Source organism: Mustela putorius, unplaced genomic scaffold, assembly GCF_011764305.1.
Source record: "Mustela putorius furo isolate JIRA1106 unplaced genomic scaffold, ASM1176430v1.1 tig00003976_pilon_pilon_pilon, whole genome shotgun sequence".
NCBI lineage: Eukaryota > Metazoa > Chordata > Mammalia > Carnivora > Mustelidae > Mustela > Mustela putorius.
The window spans coordinates 4866870-4890129 of NW_025422118.1; the positions used below are offsets into that span (position 1 = coordinate 4866870).

Sequence of the window (23260 nt, forward strand, 5' to 3'; positions counted from 1 at the left end):
GTGGTGTCTTTCCTTCTAAAATACTGACGATCATCTCGCCTCAGCCCTCCCTTGAAGCAGTGTTGTGTGAGTGGATGGAGGATCTCCATGCCTTAGGGAAGGTGCTGGAGAACATACAGCGCTGTTACTAAGACTGTAGTGTCCTTGCTGTTACCACTCCAATCACCCACAAATTCCCCCAGAGACGGAGCTGGCTGTCTAAAATAAAAGATAGTAAAATCGACCTGAGAGAAAATGAAATGGCCATTTTACTTAGATAACCAGACGGGGTCTCCTGAGGAAAGGAGTCCAGTCTATCTAATGAAGACGTCGTGCCGTCAGAGGCGCTGAACCTGTCTGGTTTCCACAGGGTTCAAAGATTAGGGCCTGGGATCATCATGCCATTAATCAATACTGCCTTTCCACCATTTATAATTGCCGTAGACTGGAGAGCGTCAGTCCCTAGGCACCACTAATGTACTCTATTGATCCTCAAGTGAGAAAGATTGACCTTCAGATGGAGCAAGAAATCTGTTTCCATGACCGTGAAGCCGCCATGCCCGGCAGTCTCCACTGGGGGGAGCCAGCAGGCCAAGATCTCAGTCAACGTAGCGGGGGCTGTGCCACTCAGCTTCCAAGTTCCCTAGGTCTGACCTGACCTCCAGGGAGCTAACTGGTAGTGACTGGGAAATCTTCAGCCTAGGTTTGACAGCACGACAGTGTATTTGATGTCACCATTGTGACTGGTGCTGTAACAACTGAAGGACAGAATTACATGTGGCACAGGTGTGGGTCCGTAAATGTCAGGTGCCACCAACACCTCCGTGTTGGGGCAAAATGCTCTCTGAATGGGATGCCGACCAAATCGGACAGCACCACTGAGGTCTGGTCTTATAAACTGCCTGCAGTCCCACCCAGTGGGATGATTCGCAGATGGCACAGCAAAGCCTAGGCATCTGCAGGGAAGGAGCAAGCTTTGTAGCACGCTGGCATAGCCTCCCACCCCTCTCTCTCAGCTGAGGAGAGCCAAGGGGATGGAAGATCATCAAGAACCCAGCTGTTGAGGAAGATTCAGCCTGGGGCAAGGTCCCTCCAGGTTGGCACCTAAAACCCTTCAGGGCCACATACAGGACACTGCCTCCCAGATGCTTGTGTTGGAGCAGAGAAGTGACCCATTTAGTGACTGTGCTGGCGCTAATGGGGCACCCCTCTTCCTGACTCCCTCAGTGACCTCTCGATGGCAGCCTGAAGGCAAATGCTATAAGCCAGGACTGTACCCCAACCAGAATTGGTTGGTAACTATTTACCAGAACTGCTAGTTCGGTTTCAGCAGGGGCTAGATGTAAAAATCCCATACAGCCCAACAGCCAAGGGCTCTAGGTGATGAGACCAAAGAAACATCCTGACTTCTTTGACCTATGATCCAAAGAATGGGAAGAGGAGTGTGTTCAGTGTCTCAGTGCCTCTATGTAGAAAAAAGGGTGAAGGCCAGCCAGCTGGAGCCAGAACTGACCAGGGGCCCCTTGCCGTAACCATTCCCACTCTGCCTTGTAGGAAAAGCCAGAAAGAACTGCACAATAGCCTAGCAGTCCTTATAAATCATTCAGCTAAGACAGGATTGAACAAGTTAAGTAACTAATCCCTTCTCCACATTCAACACTTGAAATGTGAGCTAATTAAAATAAACACCCATGGTTTTAAAAATGGGAGAATTTATTGTGAATCACCTTGCGAGGCCAATGGGGAGACCCAGCGAATGCTGTGTAGTAGGGATTCATCATTCTTGAGGAACTGGAGTGCATTAGCAGGCCAGGGTGGGGCTTTCCCTCTGGTGGAGAGGAGCTTAGAAAGCATTGTAAAGTACAGATCTTTGCTGGGAAGCACTGATGACAGTCCTCACGTAGGTGATCCCAGACAGGAAGATTGGAGTTGCACTTGGTTTCAATGACTCCCATCTAACCGCTTTCAGTTTCACCGAGAGTGAAGAAAACCAATCTCATCCCCCACAAACCGAAAACACCTCTTTCTTTCTAAGCACTCCCCAAGGGAAGAAAGCTCTTGGGTCAGCTGCACGGCAAGGTATTGAGTTTTATCAGAACTGACCATCCCGAAAACCCCAAACATAAGTATCTGAACATAATACTCGTTACTGGGTAGCTCAGGGATTGTGTCAGACTCTTAACCACCCCGATGACTAACAAATGGTCTTGTTTGTGAAAGACACACACACCAGAAAAGCATACACCCAGCACAGACAAATGGTTACGTCTTAAACCCGTAATTATGTTTCCTGGCAAAATGGTGGCTAATGAAAGCCACGTGTGCTGGAATAGTGGCGTCCTCCCAGATTCCTGCAGGCTCCGAGGGCCCCAGAGGGGGAGCCTCTGAGCAGCTGAGCAGCAGCCAGGCCTTGTGGGTCGCCAGTCTGTTGAACTCCTGTTTTCTTCTCCAGAAAGCTTTTTCTTCTTCATATCCGGAAAGGCCTTACTGGGGAATAAGCCCATTCCATCCCATTAAGGTGCTTTGTTTCCAGGGCACTATTTTTACTGATGGATCCCTGGTTTCGGAGTTTCCAAGTTCTTACTTGAATCTAAGGTGCCAAGCTGATTCCATTATGCAAAAAAAGTCCTCCCTTAAAGGACATGCACACGAATATGAAGCTGTTCAAAAATAACACGGGGAGGGGGCTTCACATAGTTTAGTGGGATGACGTCATGGTACAGAGGAAGGTGGCTTTGAGATTATATTTCTAAATGGTCTGAAGTTGGTCTCACTGCTGGCGTCATCTGGAAGGGTTACAAGGCCTCAAAGGACTGCCCCAAGGACGACACGGCTGATCTCTGCTTAAACCAGACACAGCATCTGTCTGAGCTGGATGGTCCTGCATGGATGCCACCGCTGCGGGCAGGAAGCTGACGACTGAGCTTCATCTCCCATGGTCCTTATGCACCTTTAGAACTTGCCTTGCTGTTCTGCGTTGCCTTTTGTGATTCGGCCTGGAGGGTCTAGGTACAAAACATAAGGACTTTAGGCACTGCTCACAGCGAGATGTGGAAGTTCCTCAAGAGCCCCTTTTCTGTTTTCTTAATCAAATGACAGAGCACAAAGTCAACTCCAAGTTTGCAACTTACCTTAATTATAAAATTTAAAAAGACTTGCAAGCAAGGACCCTGGGTGTCCGGCCCTGGGTGTCTATGTGTTGGCTGGCTCTCTTCTTTGGCCTTTGGGGGCCAGTTGAGCCAGTCAACCTCTCCCAGGACGCCCCTGCCACATCCTTGTGTCAGGCTTTTGCCCTGTCCCAGATTCTTTGACCCAAAGGGGAAAAGTAGATAAATAAGTAATTTCTTATTTACATACATTTCTCCTAGGATTTAAATTGCTTTCCTGCTAGTATTTCCTGACATTTAAAGCCTGTGCGAAATACACAACATATGGGAACTATTTCCATCTGGCACAAAAGAAAATAAGAGTCTGCCTATATTATAATGAGCTTCTAGACTTAATGTGTTGAGGCCTCATCCATGACTGCACTGGTTGATAAGCTGGGGTTTTGGGGGGGGTTTTTGGGGGGGCTTTTTGATAACTGAATTTTAAAAACGTAGTGGTTACGACACGATGAAAGTTCAGCCTACAACTTCCTGTTTGGATGACAGGAAGAAGCATGTGGTGTTTTGCAATAGTAACAATTCTAGATCCTCACTGCCCTTAAAAATAACTAGACCAAAGGTGTTCTTTTTTCAGATACTCACAGCTTCTTTAGCAGAAGTGATGGGTCCCTCAGGTAACGGGATAGGTGTCGATGGTGTTATGGGGGATGACGGAACCGGCGGCAGCTGTATAAATTCTTCATCCTTTAAGAGCAGAACTGAGAGTTGGGTTACTGATTTAAAACAGAATGGGTCTTAGATCTATAGTCACACTGCTGAGACCCCCAGGAACGTGTAACTACCACCTCTTCCACGACAGGATTCAAAAGGCTAAATTTGGAACCTAATTACATAGAGCCAAATGTTGACCTAATAGTACAATAGTACTATTATTGTACTAATAGTACAATAAATAGTCCTGATTAAAGAACACCATGGTATTGAAATTCAGTTTCACTGAGAGTTAAAAATGGATAAATTGGGGCGCCTGGGTGGCTCAGTGGGTTAAAGCCTCTGCCTTCAGCTCAGGTCACGTTCCCAGGGTCCTGGGATCGAGCCCCACATCGGGCTTTCCGCTCAGCAAGGAGCCTGCTCCCCTCCCCCAGGTCTGTCAAATAAATAAATAAAATCTTAAAATTTAAAAAAAGGATAAATTAACTTATTTTCATGTTGAAACCTAATTAATCAAATGAAAAGTAATAGTCTAACCTTAGTTCCCTTCAGTGGAGGTGCTAAATCCACCAGTGTCTCCTTAGATCCAAGAGAAGTAGGTGATTCCACAAGAATATCTGTTTTGGAAGACTAGGAAGAGAAGTATTTTATACGAACATCAGCTTTCTGCTCTTCCTACAACTCAACTTTTACAGTAGTTAATGCTTTCTAGCGCAACTTGCTTTCCACTCACTGAATCCCTAACTTCTTCCAACTCTGCCCTTTAGGAGAATGTAGGAAGCAGGCCCCTGAAGCAGCAACTTAGTATCACTGAGTGGTGTACATGCAAAGTGGCCCTTGAATGAGATTCTAGAATTAAAACTCCTTGGTCGGGGTGATTGGCTGGCTCTGTCAGTGAAGCATGCAACTCTTGGTCTCAGGGTTGTGAGTTTGAGCCCCATGTTGGGTGTAGAGATTACTTAAAAAATAAATTAAAAAAAAAAAAAAAGTCTGCGGTCATTAAGCTACTGATTTGCCAATTCTGGTCCTGTTTTCAGTCTGGCAAAAAAAAAGTTGCCTTTTCTCAGTTACTCATCAGTTTCTAATAGTATTAATACAACTTAGTCAAAATTGTTATCTTTATCATTTTTGGTGTCTAATAATGGTAAGTTTGTCCGATTTATTATTAAAATGGTAGGTGCTCCTTAACAGAAGCTCCTGCAACATGAGGAAAATGGAAGACATGGTATTTTGAGAACAGCTAGCTAACCTATCTTCAAGAATTACAATTAGATTTGAAAAGTAAATATGTCACTGCTCTTTGGAAATATGTAATTGTTTTGTGTACTTGGGAGGGAAAAGAGCTACATATATCCTAAATTATAGTATATTTAACTTGATGTCCCTAAATTCTGTATAGAACCTAGCATGCTACTTATTCTCATTCTGTATATATGGAAAACAAGTTTAAAAGCATGGATTAAAAAAAGAAAAGAGCAACAAATAAAATGCCTAGGAACTTGTCATTTTGTCCTTAATTTCTAGGTCTTTCTCAAACATTCCAGAAAGTGGCATCTGGCTAAAGTGTTTATGCCCCACTAGAATAATTCTGAGAACATAGATTAAGCTCTGAGATATTGTACTATCCCAAGATTTCCTTGCACCTGAGAGCAGTCTAAGAATGACAAATTTGGTCAGTCTTAAAGACCAAATACAGAGTAAGAACCAGGTAGGCTGCCTTTTAAAAGATGGTATAGGTTCCAGAATTGCTCCCATTCTCCCTAGAATCCTTCCTGAACAAAGCCCAAATCTGATTAGTCTCTGGAAATATGGAAAGGCAAAGCAAGAGGGTGTTCCCCAAAGTGTAATTTTCATGCTGGACTTCATATCATTTCCCTTGGCTTGTCCAAGGAGTCACTAGCATAACTAAATTAAAACGGATGGGTCCCCACTCCAGAGAACTTGGATTCATCTGCTACACCACACATGCAGCATGTTCCACAATGGTCTCTCTTTCTCACTTGTGCAGATTCTGACTTAGACATGAAGCCACAAAGCAGAGAAGTGAGAGGCCCCTTCTGACCAGAGCAAGATGCTCTAGTGATCAGGCCAATCCTGGGTTTTACAGTAAAACGCTGGGGGTGGTGAGGGGGTGGCGGGGAGCTACTGAATTAAAGGCAACAAAAAATGACTAAGAAAATGAGTGGAAGGAAGACAAAAAGTTTACATTCTAGACTGGCCTTTCGTCACTTCAAAATTAATAGGAATCTCGACAAATGAAATGGACATGAAAGACGAGGAACCATTCAGTCTCAGAAGAGCAAGAGGCCACTAACGAAGACTCTAGATGGTTCAGGAGAAGGAATAAACTGGATTCCTAAATCAAGCTGAGACAAAGACAGTAAGAGCCCTATAGCTAGAGTTAGCTTTAGCAATTTTAATTTTCTTAAGGAATTTAAAAAAAGATTTTAAAGCCCACTGGACCAAGTGCCAAAAGACACTCAAAAAGAAATGTCCTCCCTAACTGCAAGAGGAAATAAGACATTTGTGGAGAGGCCCCAGTTACGGAAATCCACATCCTGGGTACTCACCTCCCCACTTAGTGGTATCTCGATTGGCTTTGGCTTCACATCGATCAGGTAGAAGGTTCGTGACAGAAGCAACAGAGAAGGAGGGACATTCTCCTTCAGGTGGAGGTCCTGCCACTGGAAATGGGAAGAGAATAACACAGGACAGAATTCCAGCATGTTCAAACTGGGCGTGACTCACCATCACCAACCGCTTCCCTAGTTTCATCAGCTTCCCCAGGCACATGCTGGGGAGCAGCAGCAGGACAAGGGTGAGAACACTAGTCTCCTGGCTTCGGCACCAGTGGCTGGAGTCTGTTACCCGCCTCGCAACAGTGGGAGCCTCTCTTAGAGAGAGAGCGTTCCAGTCACCTCTCAAATCCACTGCGGATTGAAGGAGCGGGGGATCTTCTCTTAGACACAGAGCAAGTGAGGGGAAAGAATAAATAAGCCTCACTCATAACCAAAGAAATTAAAATGAGAATGAGATGTAATTTTCAAGTACCAAATGGCCAACCTTTAAAAAAAAATAGACACATAGCTATATACATATATACTTAGGTAGATAATACATGTACGAGACAAAACTCAGAAGCAAATAAAATATGATCAATACCAATAAACCTGCCTTCTACTCCCATCCTTTAACCACCCTGTTTCCCTCCCTAGAAGCAACCACTGTCACCAGGTCCTTACGTACTCTCCCAAAGTATCCTGCGGATAAACAAACACACATTTGTACACTTTTCATCTCCACAAAAAAGGCAATATACACATTGTTCTATCCTTTGCTTTTTTTCACTGAAATATCTTGGAGATCGATCCATATGCGTGGCTGTGGAGATGCCTCCTTTTTAACCATCCGTAAAGGATCCCACTGTTGCATGAAAAGGCCATAATTTGATTATTCTCCTATTTATGAACTTGAGCCTATTTCCAGTCTTTTGTTATTATAAATGGTGTTGCAGTGGATAATTTTATAGATATGTCATACTGCACAAGTGAAATTTCTAGGTCAAAGTGAATGCATTTTTAAATTTTGAAAGATTCCGTGGAGGTTTTCAGTAGCAATGCATGAGTGCCCCTCTCCCTAACCCTCAACAACACGGTGTGTTATCAAACTGATCTATGCCAACTTAACAGGTGAATGTGGTATCTGTTTTATCTTCTTATGAAGTTAAGGTGTTTCATATGATTATCATCTTAGAGTTTCCCTTCTGTGAAATGCCTGCCTGTATCCTAACACAAGAATTTCTGAGTAATACAGTGTTGACTATCATACGTTGTTGGATCGGTATCCTCACTCCTTTGTGGGAAAAATGTACACTTTCAAGAAAGCTATTTGACAGTATGAATCCATTTAATACTCTATGTTCAAGAAATAAATGATTTTAGGGCACCTGGGTGGCTCAGTGAGTTGAGCCTCTGCCATTGGCTCAGATCACAGCCTCGGAGTCCTGGGACCAAGCTCTGCATCCGGCTCTCTGCTCTGAGGGGAGCCTGCTTCCCCCTGTCTCTCTGCCTGCCTCTTTGACTACTTATGATCTCTCTCTCTGTCAAATAAATAAATAAAATATTTAAAAAATTATTAAAAAAAAGAAATAAGTTATTTTAAGAAACTTTCCCTACAATATGTTCATCTTCCAGCCAGAGCAGGTCCAACATGTAAAAGGAAATAGCTACCTGACGTGGTTTCAAAGTCACAACAATTGCTCCTATTCCAAAATAATTTGTGTATGCTTTATAGCATTTATTATAGTTACAAGAATGAGAGTTCCATTTTTTAAACTTACTTTTATTTTCTTAAAAAAGATTTTATTTATTTATGACAGAGAGAGATAGTGAGAGAGGGAACACAAGCAAGGGAGGAGCTGGAGAGCGAGACGCAGGCTCCATTCCAGGACCCCGGGATCATGACCTCAGCCAAAGGCAGATGCTTAACTAACTGAGCCACCCAGGGGCCCCAAGAATGAGAATATTAATAGGAGTTACTGCTTTGATTAAAAACATTGATGCTCTGGGATACCTATGCTCAGTCGGTAAAGCATCTGACTCTTGGTTTTGGCTCAGGTCATGATCTCATGGGTCATGGGATCAAACCCCACCTTAGCCCCACAGCTAGCTCCGTGGTCAGCGGGGACTCAAGCATGCTTAAGATTCTCTCCCTCTGTCCCTCCCCCAACTCATGTGTGCAGGTGTTCTCACTCTAAAATAAATAAGTCATAAAACAAAAAAACACTGATGCTCTTAGTTAAAATATGTTGTCAGTGGGAAAATATTAAACATCTGTTGCCAAAGCTAACACTTTATATTGGCTTGGGGTACTAACTGGAAAGTAGTCCCAGGTAAAGCCCTCAGGCAAGGCTTAGACCTCCAGATGGATTCACACACAACAGGCCCTGGATTCAAGAATTTTGCCCAGGCCCTTAAAATACCCTGAGTATGTAAAATTCTAAGGTGGCCCCAAGATTCCTAGTCCCTAGTGTACCCACACCTTCTCCCAGTTATTCAAACATGAATCTAGGTGCTGCTGTGAGGGGTTTTGCAGAAATAATTAGGACCCCAAGTCAGCAGAACTGAAAGCAGGAAGTTATTTGAGGAGGTCTCACCTAATCACGTGAGGCCTTTAAATCTGGAGCTAGAGTTCAGAAAGGGGAAGTCTGAGATGTGAGGCCTATGAGGGGCTAGAGTGTGAGCAGCTCTCCTTTCCTGGCTTTGCAGAGGGATGGGACCCAGAGGTAAGGCATGCAGGGGGCCTGCAGGGCTGAGGAGCCTGGGGCTGACAGCCAGTGAGGAAATGGGACCTCAGTCCTCCAGCTGCAAAAGACTAAATTCAGCCAACACACTGAATGAGCCTGGAAGTGGAATCTTCCCCCAGAGCCTCCAGAAAAAACACAGCCTGCACTTCTGACAGAACTTGTAAGCTGGGGTGCCTGGGTGACTCAGTCGTTTATCAGTTGCCCTCAGCTCAGGTCGTGATCCTGGGGTCCTGGGATCAAGCCCCGCATCAGGCTCCCTGCTCAGCAGGAAGCCTGCTTCCCCCTCTCTAACCCTCCCTGCTTGCGCTCCCTCTCCTGCTGTGTCTCTGTCAAATAAATAAATAAAATCTTAAAAAAAAAAAAAAAAAGAACTTGTAAGCTAATAAATGGGGTGCTGTTTTCAGCCACTAAGTTTGTGATTGTTGTTTATGCAGCAACAGATCCAAAGGCATATGTCACCTGATGTTTATAGCGGCGTTATCAACAATAGCCAAGTCATGGGAAGAGCCCAGTGTCCATGGACTGATGATTAGATAAAGAAGGAATAGAATACTACTTAGCTGTCAAAAGGAATGCAATCTTGCCATTTGTAATGACACGGATGGAGCTAGAGTGTATTTAGCTCCGTGAAATAAGTCAGAGAAAGACAAATACCTTATGATCTCACTCATATGCGCAATTTAACAAAGAAAACAGATGAACGTATGGGGAAGGGGGGAAGGAGAGGGGGAAACAAACCGGAGGAGACTCTTAAGGATAGAGAACAAACCGAGGGTTGATGGAGGGAGGGGGGACGGGGGATGGGCTCGATGGGTGATGGGTATGAGGAGGGCACTTGTTGTGCCAAGCACCGGGTATTGTACGTGAATGGTGACTCACTGAATTCTACTCCAGAAACCAATATTGCAGTGTATGTCAATTAAGTGAAACTTAAAAAAAAGAAAGAAAACTGACAGAATACCCTGTCTCCATCAAAAATAAATCTAGCTTCTTCAGCGTCCCACTGCTCAATTAAAGAAGGCACATTAGGTGGGACGGCTCGCCTGAAAAACAGAAATCAGAGTGAGGTCTACAAAGCGCAGGGGACAGAGTTCTAGTGGAAAGGGCCCCGGAGAGCTGCAACTTGCCTCTGTGAGCTGCTGTCTCAGTTGTTCCTCAGTGAGACCCAGGGATCTCATCCCCCGGGCCCTGCAGGCTGCTTGTAGTTCCGACACGCTCAGAGCGCTCACCCCTTCTTTGGCAATTACCTGAAAGTAACATAAAGAATGGTACTGGCCCTTTTGGTTCCAGTTTTACCGAATCCCAAATTCCAACAAATCAGGGGCCACACCTGTCCTCTCGCTGGCTAAAGGTGCAGCAGCTGAAAATGAAGGGAATTCTGCAAACTGGTATTAACACTATCAGAAATAGTCCCAGGACTCCTCTCCAACACTTTTTCACCAAAGTAATCCTCTCCCCTCTCGATGTGCGTTTCCCCTTCATGGCAGCTTTAGGATTCATTAGAAAATATTCCGCGTGACAAGCTCTCAGTGCACCATTTGCTGGTGTCCCAGTGTCGCCCTTCCCCTTACCATCCTCCTACCTCCATCCGGGAACGGCCCTAACTCGGGTCCACAAAACTCGCTCGATACACAATACGGTTTCTGCTTGGTGTGACCCAAAACTAGGGTACTTCTGGGACCAGTACTGTTTATTCCAAAATTCTGAAAGCAACAGCTGAAATCTAAATGAGGCCACCAGGATCATGCTTTCTCAGTTCTGGGAATCTTGCTCCCTCAGGCAGAATGCTTGAAAGCAGCTGATTCTGATTCAAAAAACATTCTTTCCATTTTTTAAGAGTCTAATTAGCAGTTAACGATGCCTTTCCCCCATCAGATGTCTAAGCTGGGCTCTCCCTCCCTGAGTTATGCCTTGCCACTCCTTCTTATCAGACTAACTCACCCAGCAGAATATTTACGTCGGTGCCAGCTCTGAGGAAGGGGAGCTGAGGTGTGAGGGCAGAGCCCTGTCCTTAGTAATGGAAGACTCAGGAGCCTCCTGGGCTGCTGTTCCTTCTAGCGGGTCCTAACTGATGTAGATTACTAAATCACTAACTGCTTATGAGGGCATTCTCCAGAAAAGTGCGTCAGAGTATGACAAACAACTCCTGAAGTGAGTAATGAGGGTTCAGATTGTCATGGTAATGATTGTTTAAACTGCTCAGTGGTTTGCCAGAACCCGTCCAGGGGCAGATCTAAGAGAAGATATAGCTCTTTATCACGAAGTCACCCTAAAGGATCTCCCAAGCCGGGCTAATTCCCTGACAACTACAGTTCAGCTCTTACTTCATCATCTGCTTTTATAGACTTTAGTTTCATCAGAAGTTGAAAGCGGAGCAAATTGTTGGTTCCAAAGGCCTGCAACTCTAGAAGCTTGCAGAGGGCAACCAGCTGAGGTCGATCTAGGCTCTCCAGGGTGAGCTGATCTTCAAACAGTTTGGAAAATCGAACTATCTCCTTTGTGCTGGGCTTGTGGCCTGTCTGGACCTAGGCAGTGGGACAAAGAGATTCATTAAAATGTGTTTTGTAGGGCTCCTGCGTGGTTCAGTCGGTTGAGCATTAGGCTCAGGTCATGATCTCATGGGCCATGGAATGGAGCACCATGTTAGGCTCTGAGCTCAGACGGGAGTCTGCTTGAGATCATTTCTCTCCCTCTGCCCCTCCCCCCACTCATGTACACTCTCCCTCTCTAAAATAAGTGAATAAATCTTTTTTTAAAAATTATCAACTATAGGGGCGCCTGGGTGGCTCAGTGGGTTAAGCCGCTGCCTTCGGCTCAGGTCATGATCTCAGGGTCCTGGGATCGAGTCCCGCATCGGACTCTCTGCTCAGCAGGGAGCCTGTTTCCTCCTCCTCTCTCTCTCTGCCTGCCTCTCTACCTACTTGTGATCTCTCTCCGTCAAATAAATAAATAAAATCTTTAAAAAAAAAATTATCAACTATAAAATGTATTTCTTAATTTAACCTTCTCTGCATACTATTTGAAATACACACCAAAGCACATTCATAGACTCTGTCTTACATCTGGAAATGGGCCCTGTGGGACCAAGAGGCATAAGGAAGTCTCCAAGTCAGCCTAAGTCAGCTGAAAAATCAGGAGTAGTTCAGAAGTTTGACTCTACATCTACGGTTCTTTCCAATACATGACTGCTTTAAGGTAGGTTTTGTACACTCTACTGTAAATGTTTGCAATATTGTATGTGTATAACTTAGATATTTGCCCTCAGAGACTGTGAACAATCTGGACAATCCACAATGACATGAAACTTTCATATAACCGCCAGCCTAGAAGTTGCTTCCACAACCTCGGTGTGTACCTAGAAGTGTAACCACAAGAGACTGACACCTGTTTGACATAGGAGGAGAACTGAATGGAGTCGTCTCCCAGCTTGGCCCTGTTCCTCCTGGCCATTTCTGTAATCGTTTCTTGAAGAAATTTTGCTAGTTCCAACTTCGCAGCCATTTTCTTTTTCTGTTTTTCCTCCTTAATAACGGAAGAGGAGAAAGTTAATCGATCCTTCAGGTTTACAAGTTCTTAGATAAAGATGAGAGGAAAATAATTGTTACCCTTGTTATCATTCATCCCTCTTTTGCAACTTAAAACGATTTTCAAACCTAGTTAAATGGGTTTTGTGAGAACCAAAAAAAAGTAGTCTCTATCTGCAACTTGCCACCTTAATCTTACCCTTTATCTCTTACTAATACGATGGCCATAAATATTTGATAGATCCAAAATATCCCCTCAATGGAAGGCTTTGTCATTATTTAGAATGAGATATTAGGGGCACCTGGGTGGCTCAGTGGGTTAAAGCCTCTGCCTTCGGCTCAGGTCATGATCCCATAATCCTGGGATCGAGCCCTGCATTGGGCTCTCTGGTCGGCGGGGAGCCTGCTTCCCCCTCTCTCTCTGCCTGCCTCTATGCCGACTTGTGATCTCTGTGTGTCAAATAAATAAATAAAAACTTAAAAAAAAAAAAAAAAAAGCTTTAGAATGAGATATTATCTCTTAGTCTGGTATAAACCATCCTGGCTGCTAGCTGAGCCAGCCCCCGATCCCAGAGTGGGCCCAGATTTTGTGTGGCCCACAAACAAAGAAAACTAGGAAATTAACTCTATGTTAGAGTATCATATAACTTCAATACAAAACAGATACAATTAGGGCGCCTGGGTGGCTCAGTGGGTTAAGCCGCTGCTTTCGGCTCAGGTCATGATCTTAGGGTCCTGGGATCGAGTCCCGCATCGGGCTCTCTGCTCAACGGGGAGCCTGCTTCCCTCTCTCTCTGCCTGCCTCTCTGTCTACTTGTGATCTCTCTCTGTCAAATAAATAAATAAAATCTTTAAAAAAAAAAGATACAATTAATTATAATACACTGACTTAAGTGTTATGACAGATATAAACAAAGTACTACACAAAAGAGAATTAAATGTACATTCCTTTTATTATTATTATTTTTAAAGCAATCTCTACTCCACAGGTGGGGCTTGAACTCACAGCCCTGAGATCAGGAGTTGTATGTTCTACTGACTGAGTCAGCCAGGTGCCCCTAAATGTATACTCTTAAGACATGATGTTAATGCGTACTTCTAAAACCTCATTTATTATCAGAAATGCAGTGTGGTAGCATTGTTGAAATAACCATAGTCAGGGGCATCTGGGTTGCACAGTCAGTTAAGCATCCAACTCTTGGTCTTGGCTTGGGTTCGTGATCTCATGGTCATGAGACTGAGCCTTGCGTCAGGCTCCATGCTCAGCGCAGAGTCTGCTTGGGATTCTCTCTTCCCTTTCCCATTGCCACTCCCACTCATGTGCTTGCTCATTCTCTCTCTAAACTAGATAAACAAATCTTTAAAAAAAATAATAACCATTGTCAGGACTCGGGGATGGAGAGGAATAAGATTTTCTATGTTTGTTTTTTTTTTTGAAGTTGCCCAAGAGATTCTAATGATTAACCAATCATAGCAATCATGAATTTTTAGAAAAATCTTAAAAGACTCAACCAAGGGGTGCCTGGGTGGCTCAGTGGGTTAAAGCCTCTGGCTCTGGCTCAGGTCATGATCCCAGAGTCCTGGGATTGAGCCCTGAATTGGGCTCTCTGCTCAGCAGGGAGCCTGCTTCCTCCTCTCTCTCTCTGCCTGACTCTCTGCCTACTTGTGATCTCTGTCTGTTAAAAAAAAAAAAAAAGACTCAACCAAAAAAAAAATCACACAACGCCAGTGGCAATGCCATCATTAGAACCCATTTAGTTATCCATTTCCTATATCCATATCCAACCACCTATTCATTTATTTATTGAGCATCTACCTTGCACTAGGTACTGGGGATAAATTGAGCAAAAACAGATAAGAATTCCTGCCCTCATGGGACTTTAGTCTAATGGGAAAGACAAACATTAGTGACTAATGATCATCCAGTAATTCTACAAATTAAAGTATAATAAATAAGTACTACGAAAGAGAAATGCATGGGTTCTCTAATCTGACATAAATAGAAAGTCTTGCTTCTTCCCATCCCCCACCCCCACAACTTCCTCCCCCCACCACACCACCTCTCTCTCTCATTTTCTCATTTGCTTTAGTCCATGGAAAGAAAAGAAAGAGAACGTATCTTCTAAAACTGTAGCCATGGTGTGTATGGATGTGTATCTGGGGAATGAGCAGCATTGAGGAATGAGGAATCTACATAAATCACTTCCTTTCTCCCCCACCTTCCTGAATTCATGAACACATTCCCTGGAATCCCACAGTATTTATTCTAGGTCCTGATTATCTTAAAGGTAAGTAAACTAAACCATAGCCAGTCAAATATGCCAATTTGATTCTACCCCTTACGTGTACCTCTAACGTATCTTCAAGTTTTTATTCTTTTTTTTTTAAGATTTTATTTATTTATTTGACAGACAGAGATCACAAGTAGGCTGAGAGGCAGGCAGAGAGAGAGAGAGAGAGGAGGAAGCAGGCTCCCTGCTGAACAGAGAGCCCGATGTGGGACTCAATCCTGGGACGCCGAGATCATGACCTGAGCCGAAGGCAGCAGCTTAACCCACTGAACCACCCAGGCGCCCCTTCAAGTTTTTATTCTTAATGCCACTTTCATAATTTAATCTCTCCTGCACTACTGTAATAGCATGCCAGCCGGAAATCGGGAAATCCCTCCTTTGGCCCTGCCCTCTTCCATCCTTTTAGCCAGCAAAATCGTTTTTTCTAAAATACAGATCTAACTGTGTTACCCACCCTCTGCTTAAATTTACCTTCCATTATTCACCATGGTCAAAAGCAAAGTCTACATCTCTTAGGGTGGTAGACGCTTTCCAACCTGACCCCAACACATCACTCTGTCTCTTCCCTGCTCCACCCACAAAGCAGCACTCAGTGTCTCAGATTATGTCCAATTCTTTCACACAAGTAAGCCATTTTAGGTGCTACTCTTTCTATCCAGAAAGCCTTTCAAATGTTGCGGCAAAATTCTACCATCCTTCTAGTCTAGGTTGCATAGTTATCTCTTCTAGAAAACATTTCCTGATCCGATTTAAAAGTTGTCCTGTTCATCCTCTCATCATGTGGTTGTGCCTTCAGACCTTGGTCCAGTTGAGTGGCACAGAAGGGAAAGAACAAAGGGGCTCCCTAGTTTTCCTAGTCTGTCACCATCACAGTGACCATCCAACGAGGACCCATCTTCTCTAGGACTATTCTCAAGAAAGAAAGGGTCTGCCTGGCTAAATCATGCCCACTGTTCAACTAGTCACTGCAATAACAGCTGATTTTTGTTCCCTTTATTTTTTTAATGGTGAAAAACAAGATAAATTCAATGGAAAGGGAATCATTTTTTTTAACAAATGATGCTAGAAAAACCTGGTATCCACACATAAATAAGAAAATATGAATCTTAATCCTGATGTTCCACCTCTTACCAAAATTAACTCAAAATGGATCAGAGACTTAAATGTAAAACTCAGAACTTTAAAACTTTTAGAAGAAAATGTAGGAGGGACGCCTGGCTGGCTCAGTCAGTAGAGCATGGGGCTCTTGACCTCAGGGTCATGAGTTCAAGCCTCACATTGGGTATGGAGCCTACTTAAAATTAAAAAAAGAAAAAGAAAATGTAGGAGAAAACCTAAGTGACCTTGAATTTGGCAATGAGTTTTTAGATACAACACCAAAAGCATGATCTGGAAAAAAAAAATACTGATAACTTATATTTAATTACAAAACCAAAAACATTAGCTCTGTGAAAGACAGTTAAGAAAATGGACAAGCCACAAGCTGGGAGAAAATATCTGCAAGATATCTATCTGTTAAAGGACTTGTATCCAAATGTATTAAGAACTCCTAAAAGACAACAATTAGAAAATGAATACCTCCATTAAAAAGTGGGCAAAAGACAGATACATCCCCAAAGAAGACATACAGATGGCAAACAAGCATATGAAAAGATGCCCAGTATCATATGTCATCAGAGAATTGCAAACTAAAATAACAATGAGAAATCACTTCACATCTATTAGAATGGCTGATATTCAAAGCACTGACAACATTGAAGGCTGATGAAGATACAGAGCTATGGGCACTCTCATTGCTGGTGGGAATGAAAAATGATACAGGGACTTCAGAAGACAGTTATTTTTTTTTATGAAACTAAACATAGTCTTACCATACAATCCAGTAATTGCTTTCCTGTGTATTTAGGAATCCAAATGAGTTGAAAACTTATGATCATAAAAAAAAAACCAAACCCCTGCACACAGATATTTATAGCAGCTTTATTCATAATTGCCAAAAACTGGAATCAAACACAATACCCTTCAACAGGTCAACAGAGAAACACCCCCTGGCACATCCATAGAGTGAAATATTATGCAGTGATAGAAAGAAATGATCCATGACAGGACTATATACTGTATGATTCCAATTCTATGACATTCCGGAAAAGGCAAATCTACGGAGACAGTGCTTGCCATTGGTTGGGGGAGGTAGGAGGAACAACAGATGATGCACAGAGCATTTTTAGGGCAGTGGGTGATGGTAGATACCATGACATCATGCATTTTTCAAAACCCATAGAACAGTACAACACAGAGTGAAGCCAATGTAAAGTAGGATATTTAATATTATCTAGATATTGGTTCTTCAATTGTAACAAACAGATCACACAAATGCGAGACATTAACAACCAGGGAAATGGGGGGAGTATCCAAGATCCTCTGTACTTTCTACTCAATTTTTCTATAAACTTAAAACTAAAGAATAGAGTCCAATTTTTTTTTAAGTTAAAAAGTCCTACATACCTTTTTGGATTCACTTTCAAAAGTTGATGGCAACATCTCTGGGAAGAATTTTAGAAATGCTGGTAATAAGAATTCCATGAAGGGTACAATTATGAAAACCATAAATGGAACCAGGCGGAAGAAATCAGCACAAGTCCTCAAGAGCTAAAGAATTAAATGCATACGCAATATTCATTATTTTAGGACATGCCCCAAACAAATATACAAAACCAAAAAAGCCTGCCTTGGTCCTTGAAGTGTTAAAAACCCTAGACAGATTTTCTGCAGCTGTGTATAAAATGGACCAGTAGGGTTTTCCTTTTTACTACTGCTCTGAAGTAACATCTATGAGACACCTTCAAGGAAATCTATGACAATCAAAACATATTGCTGGCATCATCTATTGTTAGCTTTCATCTATGTTAGCAGTCTGTACTTTAATAGTACAGTATCTGTCAAAAACTGATTTTTCAAAAGCATATACTTAATATATTAACACTACTTCCTATTTCAGGTGCACAGATCAAACCTGAAGCTTCTCAACCCCTTGGGGGAGATCAGAACGCAATTATAACCACTTTGTAGGCAAATATGCACAAATCTCAAGAATCTTGCCTAAGGTTGTACAGTAAGTCCATTTCAGACAAATAAGAAACTCCGGAAGAAACTGTGGTTCTCACTATCAGTTACTATTCCTACTTTGGGATTTTTGGGATGAGTTCTCAAGTGAGTTTAAAACTTGGTTCCCGAATCATTCAATTTAACTTTACATTTTCTGTCTCAAATATGATTCGTGCCTACCCTTCGTCTCTCTCGTCTGGTCAGCACCTGTCCGTGCAACAACCTCCAAACCATTCTGGCAGCAACTTTGGTGTCAATCCACAGCAAGTAGAATCCATTGTAATAATATTTAAGTTCATCCATAATTCTTTGTCTATAAGATCGCTTTTCTTCCTTAATCTTCGTGCCAGTTCCTTCTGCGGGCTGAGGGCTTGTCGCCTGAGGCTTTTTTGGGGTTTGCTGCAGTTGAGGTTTACCAGGGACCTCTTGTAACCAGCATGTTGATGTGTGCAGCTTCTGTATTATTCTAGCTCGTAGGTGAAGTACTTTATTGCCTGACTGATTAGGATAGGAGTACTTCTTGCTTACACAGTTTTTGATGTATGTTCTATTTAAATGGGAATCTGGCAAGTGAAGAAATGCAAATGATGGGGAATAAGAGCTGGTAGGATGGACAAAATAGCTAGGGAATCTGGAATAAAGAGCGACATCCTCTGAGTTGAGCACATACTGTTACCAACTTACAAACTAAAGAAATCAATATTTATATGGTTAAAATAAAGCAGCGGCTTTTAAGCCATATTTTAAAAGCAGATGATATTCACAAATGAAGGAAATATAACTTTTTACCCCAGTTGAAGAACAGTGTCACTTTATGTTTGAGTGATAGACTCTATGAGAAATATTAATAAGTTAATTCCTAAAAATAATTGCTATGTTACAAGTTAGAAACTCTGGAATTATTCCTGTGCCAGGGGCCATGCTAATCTCTGAACTGTTCCAATTTTAGTATATGCAGTGCTGACATGAGCGCAAAACTCTGCAACTATTAATTTAAAAATCTAACAGCAAACATTTTTCCACCAGCGGTTGTGTTTGAAGGTGTCGTCTTTATCTACTATCATAAAACAGGTGGAACACTTGCATCTTTGGTTACTCCGCTGACAATAGGAATATTGCTTGAACAATATTAATTAATTTCCTCTGTGGAAATTAACCAAACACATAATACTGGTTTGTCTGTGTGGTGCCTGTGGACTCCCTCAAATGAGAGGCATTTGTGTCCCAAATGCCCTTCACCTACAATTCCTTAAGAATGTTAGGAATAAGAACTAAAATTGGGCACCCCAGCTGGGGATCTCTATATTCTAGTTTTGCAACAGCTCACAATCTTCAGTTAAATTAGCACATCAGATTGTTTGAAAATAAAAATAAGACCCATCTAGGCAAAGAAAGTTCCTGGCAAAGACATTTCTTCTGGCAAAGAGATGGTTTTTCCATTCTTTCAGACTGTTTTTGAAGCATGCCAAGATAAAACACTTTTTGAAGGGCCAAAAGGGAAAATGTACAACGTATCTGGCACATAGTAAGTTCTCAGTGAATATTCTTTAGAATAAATAAGTGATAACAGGCCTACGAGCGCAGGTATATGCCCAGGCCTGGCTTGTTTGACAGCCATTTTGCTCATTTTTCTATCTAAGGGCCCATGCAACATTCATCAGTTACAGAGGTGTCACTCTAAAACCATTACATCTTCTCTCTTCCCTGTGCCATACATCTAAAGATTACTCAGCCCGAGTTCTAAGGCATATAGAAAAGCTAGGGTAAGTTTAAATACAATAAAATATCAGCTTCCTAAAAAGCAGTAGAGTTAAAGTCAACAAAGCTTTCATTTGTTGTGGAACAAGCCTATCTTTTTACATATATCTTTCTGGTCTAGAAAAAAGTTTATATAAATATTCCATGGCTTACCTTGTCCGGGCAATAGCTAAGACTGTTTTATAATTGTAGAAGGCCATACTTATATTTGTCTCAACTAGTCAACATAGGAACCTAGACAGAAGGATTAAGTAAACAATTCAGTATTTTAAGAACACATCAATTATAAAGATACCAGGATTTCAGTGTTTACTACTACAGAAATATAACTTTTTAGAAAATTTCCATATTCCGTTCAAGGTGTAAAATCTCTTCTCAAGATCATTTCCAACAATCATGAATGTTTTCTCAGCTTGGATTTGAGAATTGTACTTTTGATTTCCCAACAAATAGACATGATCTCTAACATCATGGTGCTCATGATGGTGATATGGTCTTTAAAGACTTTTTAATTTCTGGTCAATAACACCCAGTAACCTACTTGAATGGTTGCCAGGTTTTTTTTTTTTTTTTTTAAGATTTTTATTTGTTTATTTGACAGAGATCACGAGTAGGCAGAGAGGCAGGCAGAGAGAGAGAGAGAGAGAGGGAAGTAGGCTCCCCGCTGAGCAAAGAGCCCGATGTGGGGCTCTATCCCAGGACCCTGAGACCATGACCCTAGCCAAAGGCAGAGGCTTAACCAACTGAGCCTCCAAGGTGCCCCCGCTGCCAGGTATTTAAGAAGTTAAGCAATACACACTTATTTGTAGCCTAAAAATACAGGTAGGATAAAATATCCTGGATTTGTTTCAGTTAGCTTTTTCCCATACTTGGCCAAGTTGCCCCAAACTTTTAAAGATGAAAAGCAGGGGTGCCTGGCTGGCTAAGTTGGTAGAGCAGGCAAGTCTTGATCTCAGGGTCATGAGTTCAAGCCCCATGTTGGGCACAGAGCCTACTAAACAAACAAAAAATTATTCACTGACCACATTTATGTAGCAGTGAAGATAATACATGGTACCTACTAATCGTTCAAGTGGAGGTAAATTGGTTTCCTGTACTGATGATTCTCCAAAGAGTCCAAACTGAGCTATCCTTAAACAAGCTTTTTCAAAACCTTTCTCCATCCTGTAGTCCTTTTCAGCCAAGGGCAGCAAGGTGTTTTTTGGTAGTATCTCTTAGCGTCAACTTTGCTTTCCTCCAGCTGGAAAAGGCGCAGACCAGGGTGCTCTCCTGGATGGAAACCTCAACCACAGAGCTGACATTTTTAACGGGAGTTCAGAGAATACTTCGGACCGTCTAAACCCAAGCTAAGGGAGGGTGGTCTCCTGCTGGAGGCAAGCCACACCCGATCAGGCGGTTAACCTGCTCTCCGGCCCCTGGGCACTCCCGCCCGGAGCGGTGGGTAACCACTTCCTAGGCGGGGCCGGCCAGGAGCCCCGCCTGCGCCTTCGCACCGCCCACGCCCACACGCGGGGCCCCAGGCTCCCCGGGTTACCTTGCTTCTGGCCCTTGACGACACAGGGGGCAAAACGCGCCGTCGGCTTTTGTGCACGTAGTGTGTTGGTGGACTGTGTTTGCGGCGGCGGGGGTGGGGGTGGGGGGGGCGGTTCTTTGTGTTTGGGTGCGGGGATGGTGCAGGCACGGGGAGGACAACCTTGTTGGCGATCCAGGTTTATGGAAGGAGAAGCCGGGCGCCGGGTACGGAAGAGAGAGGACGAAGCGAAGCACGGAAGGAGGGGAAATGGAGGTTGAGCTCCAAAGCTGGGGGGCGGGCAGGGGCACGAGGTCATGGGCTTGAGGCGAGTGCGGTGGGGAACTGGAAGCTATCGGGAAACCTGGGCCCTGATGGGAAGAGCAGGATGCGGAGGGAGCGGGCTCCGGAGTAAAAAAGGCAGGCGAGGTCCACCAAGTAACAGCCTAAGGACTTGGCCAGCCCACCCCTACCTCCTCGGGCCGGCTCCCCGGAACGGCTGCCTCAGTCCTCCAGACCCTTCCCAAACCTCCCTCGCCCAGGTCCCCAGCTAGAGGGGCCCCAGAAGTCTCTATGGCTCCACCTCTTTCCTATCCCGTTACGTCACTCTGAGTGACGACACCACCCACCAATGAGCTCTCAGATTATGGGGCGGGAGGGCGTCCTTCGGTGCGGCAGCCCTGGAAGTAGCCAAGGTCCAGTTCCCACCGGCAAAATGAATTCTCTGTTGGGTTTAGTTTAAGCAGAGTTTGTCCTGCGGCAGGGGGCAAGACTGACGCTTTTCCGCCTGTCTCTACTCTCTGGCGTGTAGGCTAACGTCCCCGAAAATGCTCGTTGAAGGCTAGATTAAAGAACCTCTCACCCTACCGATAGCGTAATATGCCTGATAGTCGCCATGGTAACCATCTTAAAGTCACGAATTACATCACTTAGATGTACTCTCCCCACCCCCAACCCCTACAAATCAACAACTGCCGCGGTTGGGATGGCGCGGAGAGCTCTACGGAGAGGCAGTGGCAGAAAGGGCGGGAATGGTTAGGAAAACCTCGCTTTCCCTTCTCCGGGGCCTAAGAGTGGAATGCTGTGAAATCCTCATATGGAAATCTGAATTCCACTAATTTGCTTTATAAATGCTCGCTTAGGGGCGCCTGGGTGGCTCAGTGGGTTAAGCCGCTGCCTTCGGCTCAGGTCATGATCTCAGGGTTCTGGAATCGAGTCCCGCATCGGGCTCTCTGCTCAGCAGGGAGCCTGCTTCCCTTCCTGTCTCTCTGCCTGCCTCTCTGCCTACTTGTGATCTCTCTCTGTTAAATAAATAAAATCTTTAACAAAAATAATGCTCGCTTAACAGGTATGATTTGTGATCAGTAGTTTGTGGAGAAATCTCAAATAACATTTAAGATATATATTCTAGTAACTGTGCAGTGACATAGGTACTGCAGGTTGGGGCACTTCAGTTCCTAGGTTGGGTAACTGAGCAGTCTTGGAAAAGTGATAGATATAGAAATGTTCTCGCTCTCCTGTTATCTCTACCCGTCCGTTTCATCTGGCTCTAGAAGGAAAACAAAATGTTTAGTGGATCCGCTTGGACTACCAGACAACAAGGAATCGTTTTCACAGGGAGAGTACTTAACACGTGAGCTGACCACAGAACTCACTCATCTGGGCTGCACATTTGTAAGAATGAAAGATGGCGGGTATTCAATTTCAGGTTTTGTGTTGTTGTTGTTTATGTAGACAGCTTTTAATCTACAAAGCATTTTTCGGCTTAAAACCAAATGGATCAACCGTGTTAAATAGGCAGAATTTTTCAGTTTGGCCACTAGAGGGCCCTTTGTGCATGTTGGATGCCCGAGTTTCCACATAAAGGTTTCACTTCACGTTCTATGTTTACTAGAATTAACAAAATCTACAAAGCCTTGGTCTCTCTCCCTTTCCTTTCCTGAAAATTTCCGAAGGCAAATTTTGAGCTT

The 23260-nt window shown here is 43.5% G+C and overlaps 1 protein-coding gene across 5 annotated transcripts; it reads right to left on the reverse strand.

The window, feature by feature from the left end:
* Nucleotides 1–1671: 1671 nt before the first annotated feature.
* Nucleotides 1672–21868, reverse strand: LETM2 (leucine zipper and EF-hand containing transmembrane protein 2). 5 transcript variants are annotated; one of them, XM_045071001.1, is made up of 12 exons: nt 21315–21868; nt 20842–21020; nt 19934–20014; nt 18203–18653; nt 17423–17566; nt 12487–12624; nt 11427–11627; nt 10230–10349; nt 6368–6481; nt 4335–4427; nt 3729–3830; nt 1672–2984 (listed from the first exon to the last, which is right to left on the reverse strand). In XM_045071001.1, exons 3-12 carry the CDS (start codon nt 19978–19980, stop codon nt 2922–2924), a joined length of 1473 nt encoding a protein of 490 aa, XP_044926936.1. In that variant the 5' UTR covers nt 19981–20014; nt 20842–21020; nt 21315–21868; the 3' UTR covers nt 1672–2921. The 5 variants fall into 5 exon arrangements, with proteins under 5 accessions (XP_044926936.1, XP_044926937.1, XP_044926939.1 ...); XM_045071002.1 differs by having other exon boundaries at nt 21764–21857; XM_045071004.1 differs by lacking the exon at nt 20842–21020.
* Between the last annotated feature and the right edge of the window lie 1392 nt (nt 21869–23260).

Bases quoted from the DNA above. Each gene is read 5' to 3' on its own strand.
- LETM2 (XM_045071004.1), bottom strand. From the start codon at position 19,980: ATGGCCTTCTACAATTATAAAACAGTCTTAGCTATTGCCCGGACAAG. The intron at 17,567-18,202 runs GTAGGCACGAAT...TTAATTCTTTAG, and splicing joins CCAGACGAGAGAGACGAAGG to CTCTTGAGGACTTGTGCTGA. The intron at 4,428-6,367 runs GTGAGTACCCAG...TTCTCTTCCTAG, and splicing joins AGATACCACTAAGTGGGGAG to TCTTCCAAAACAGATATTCT.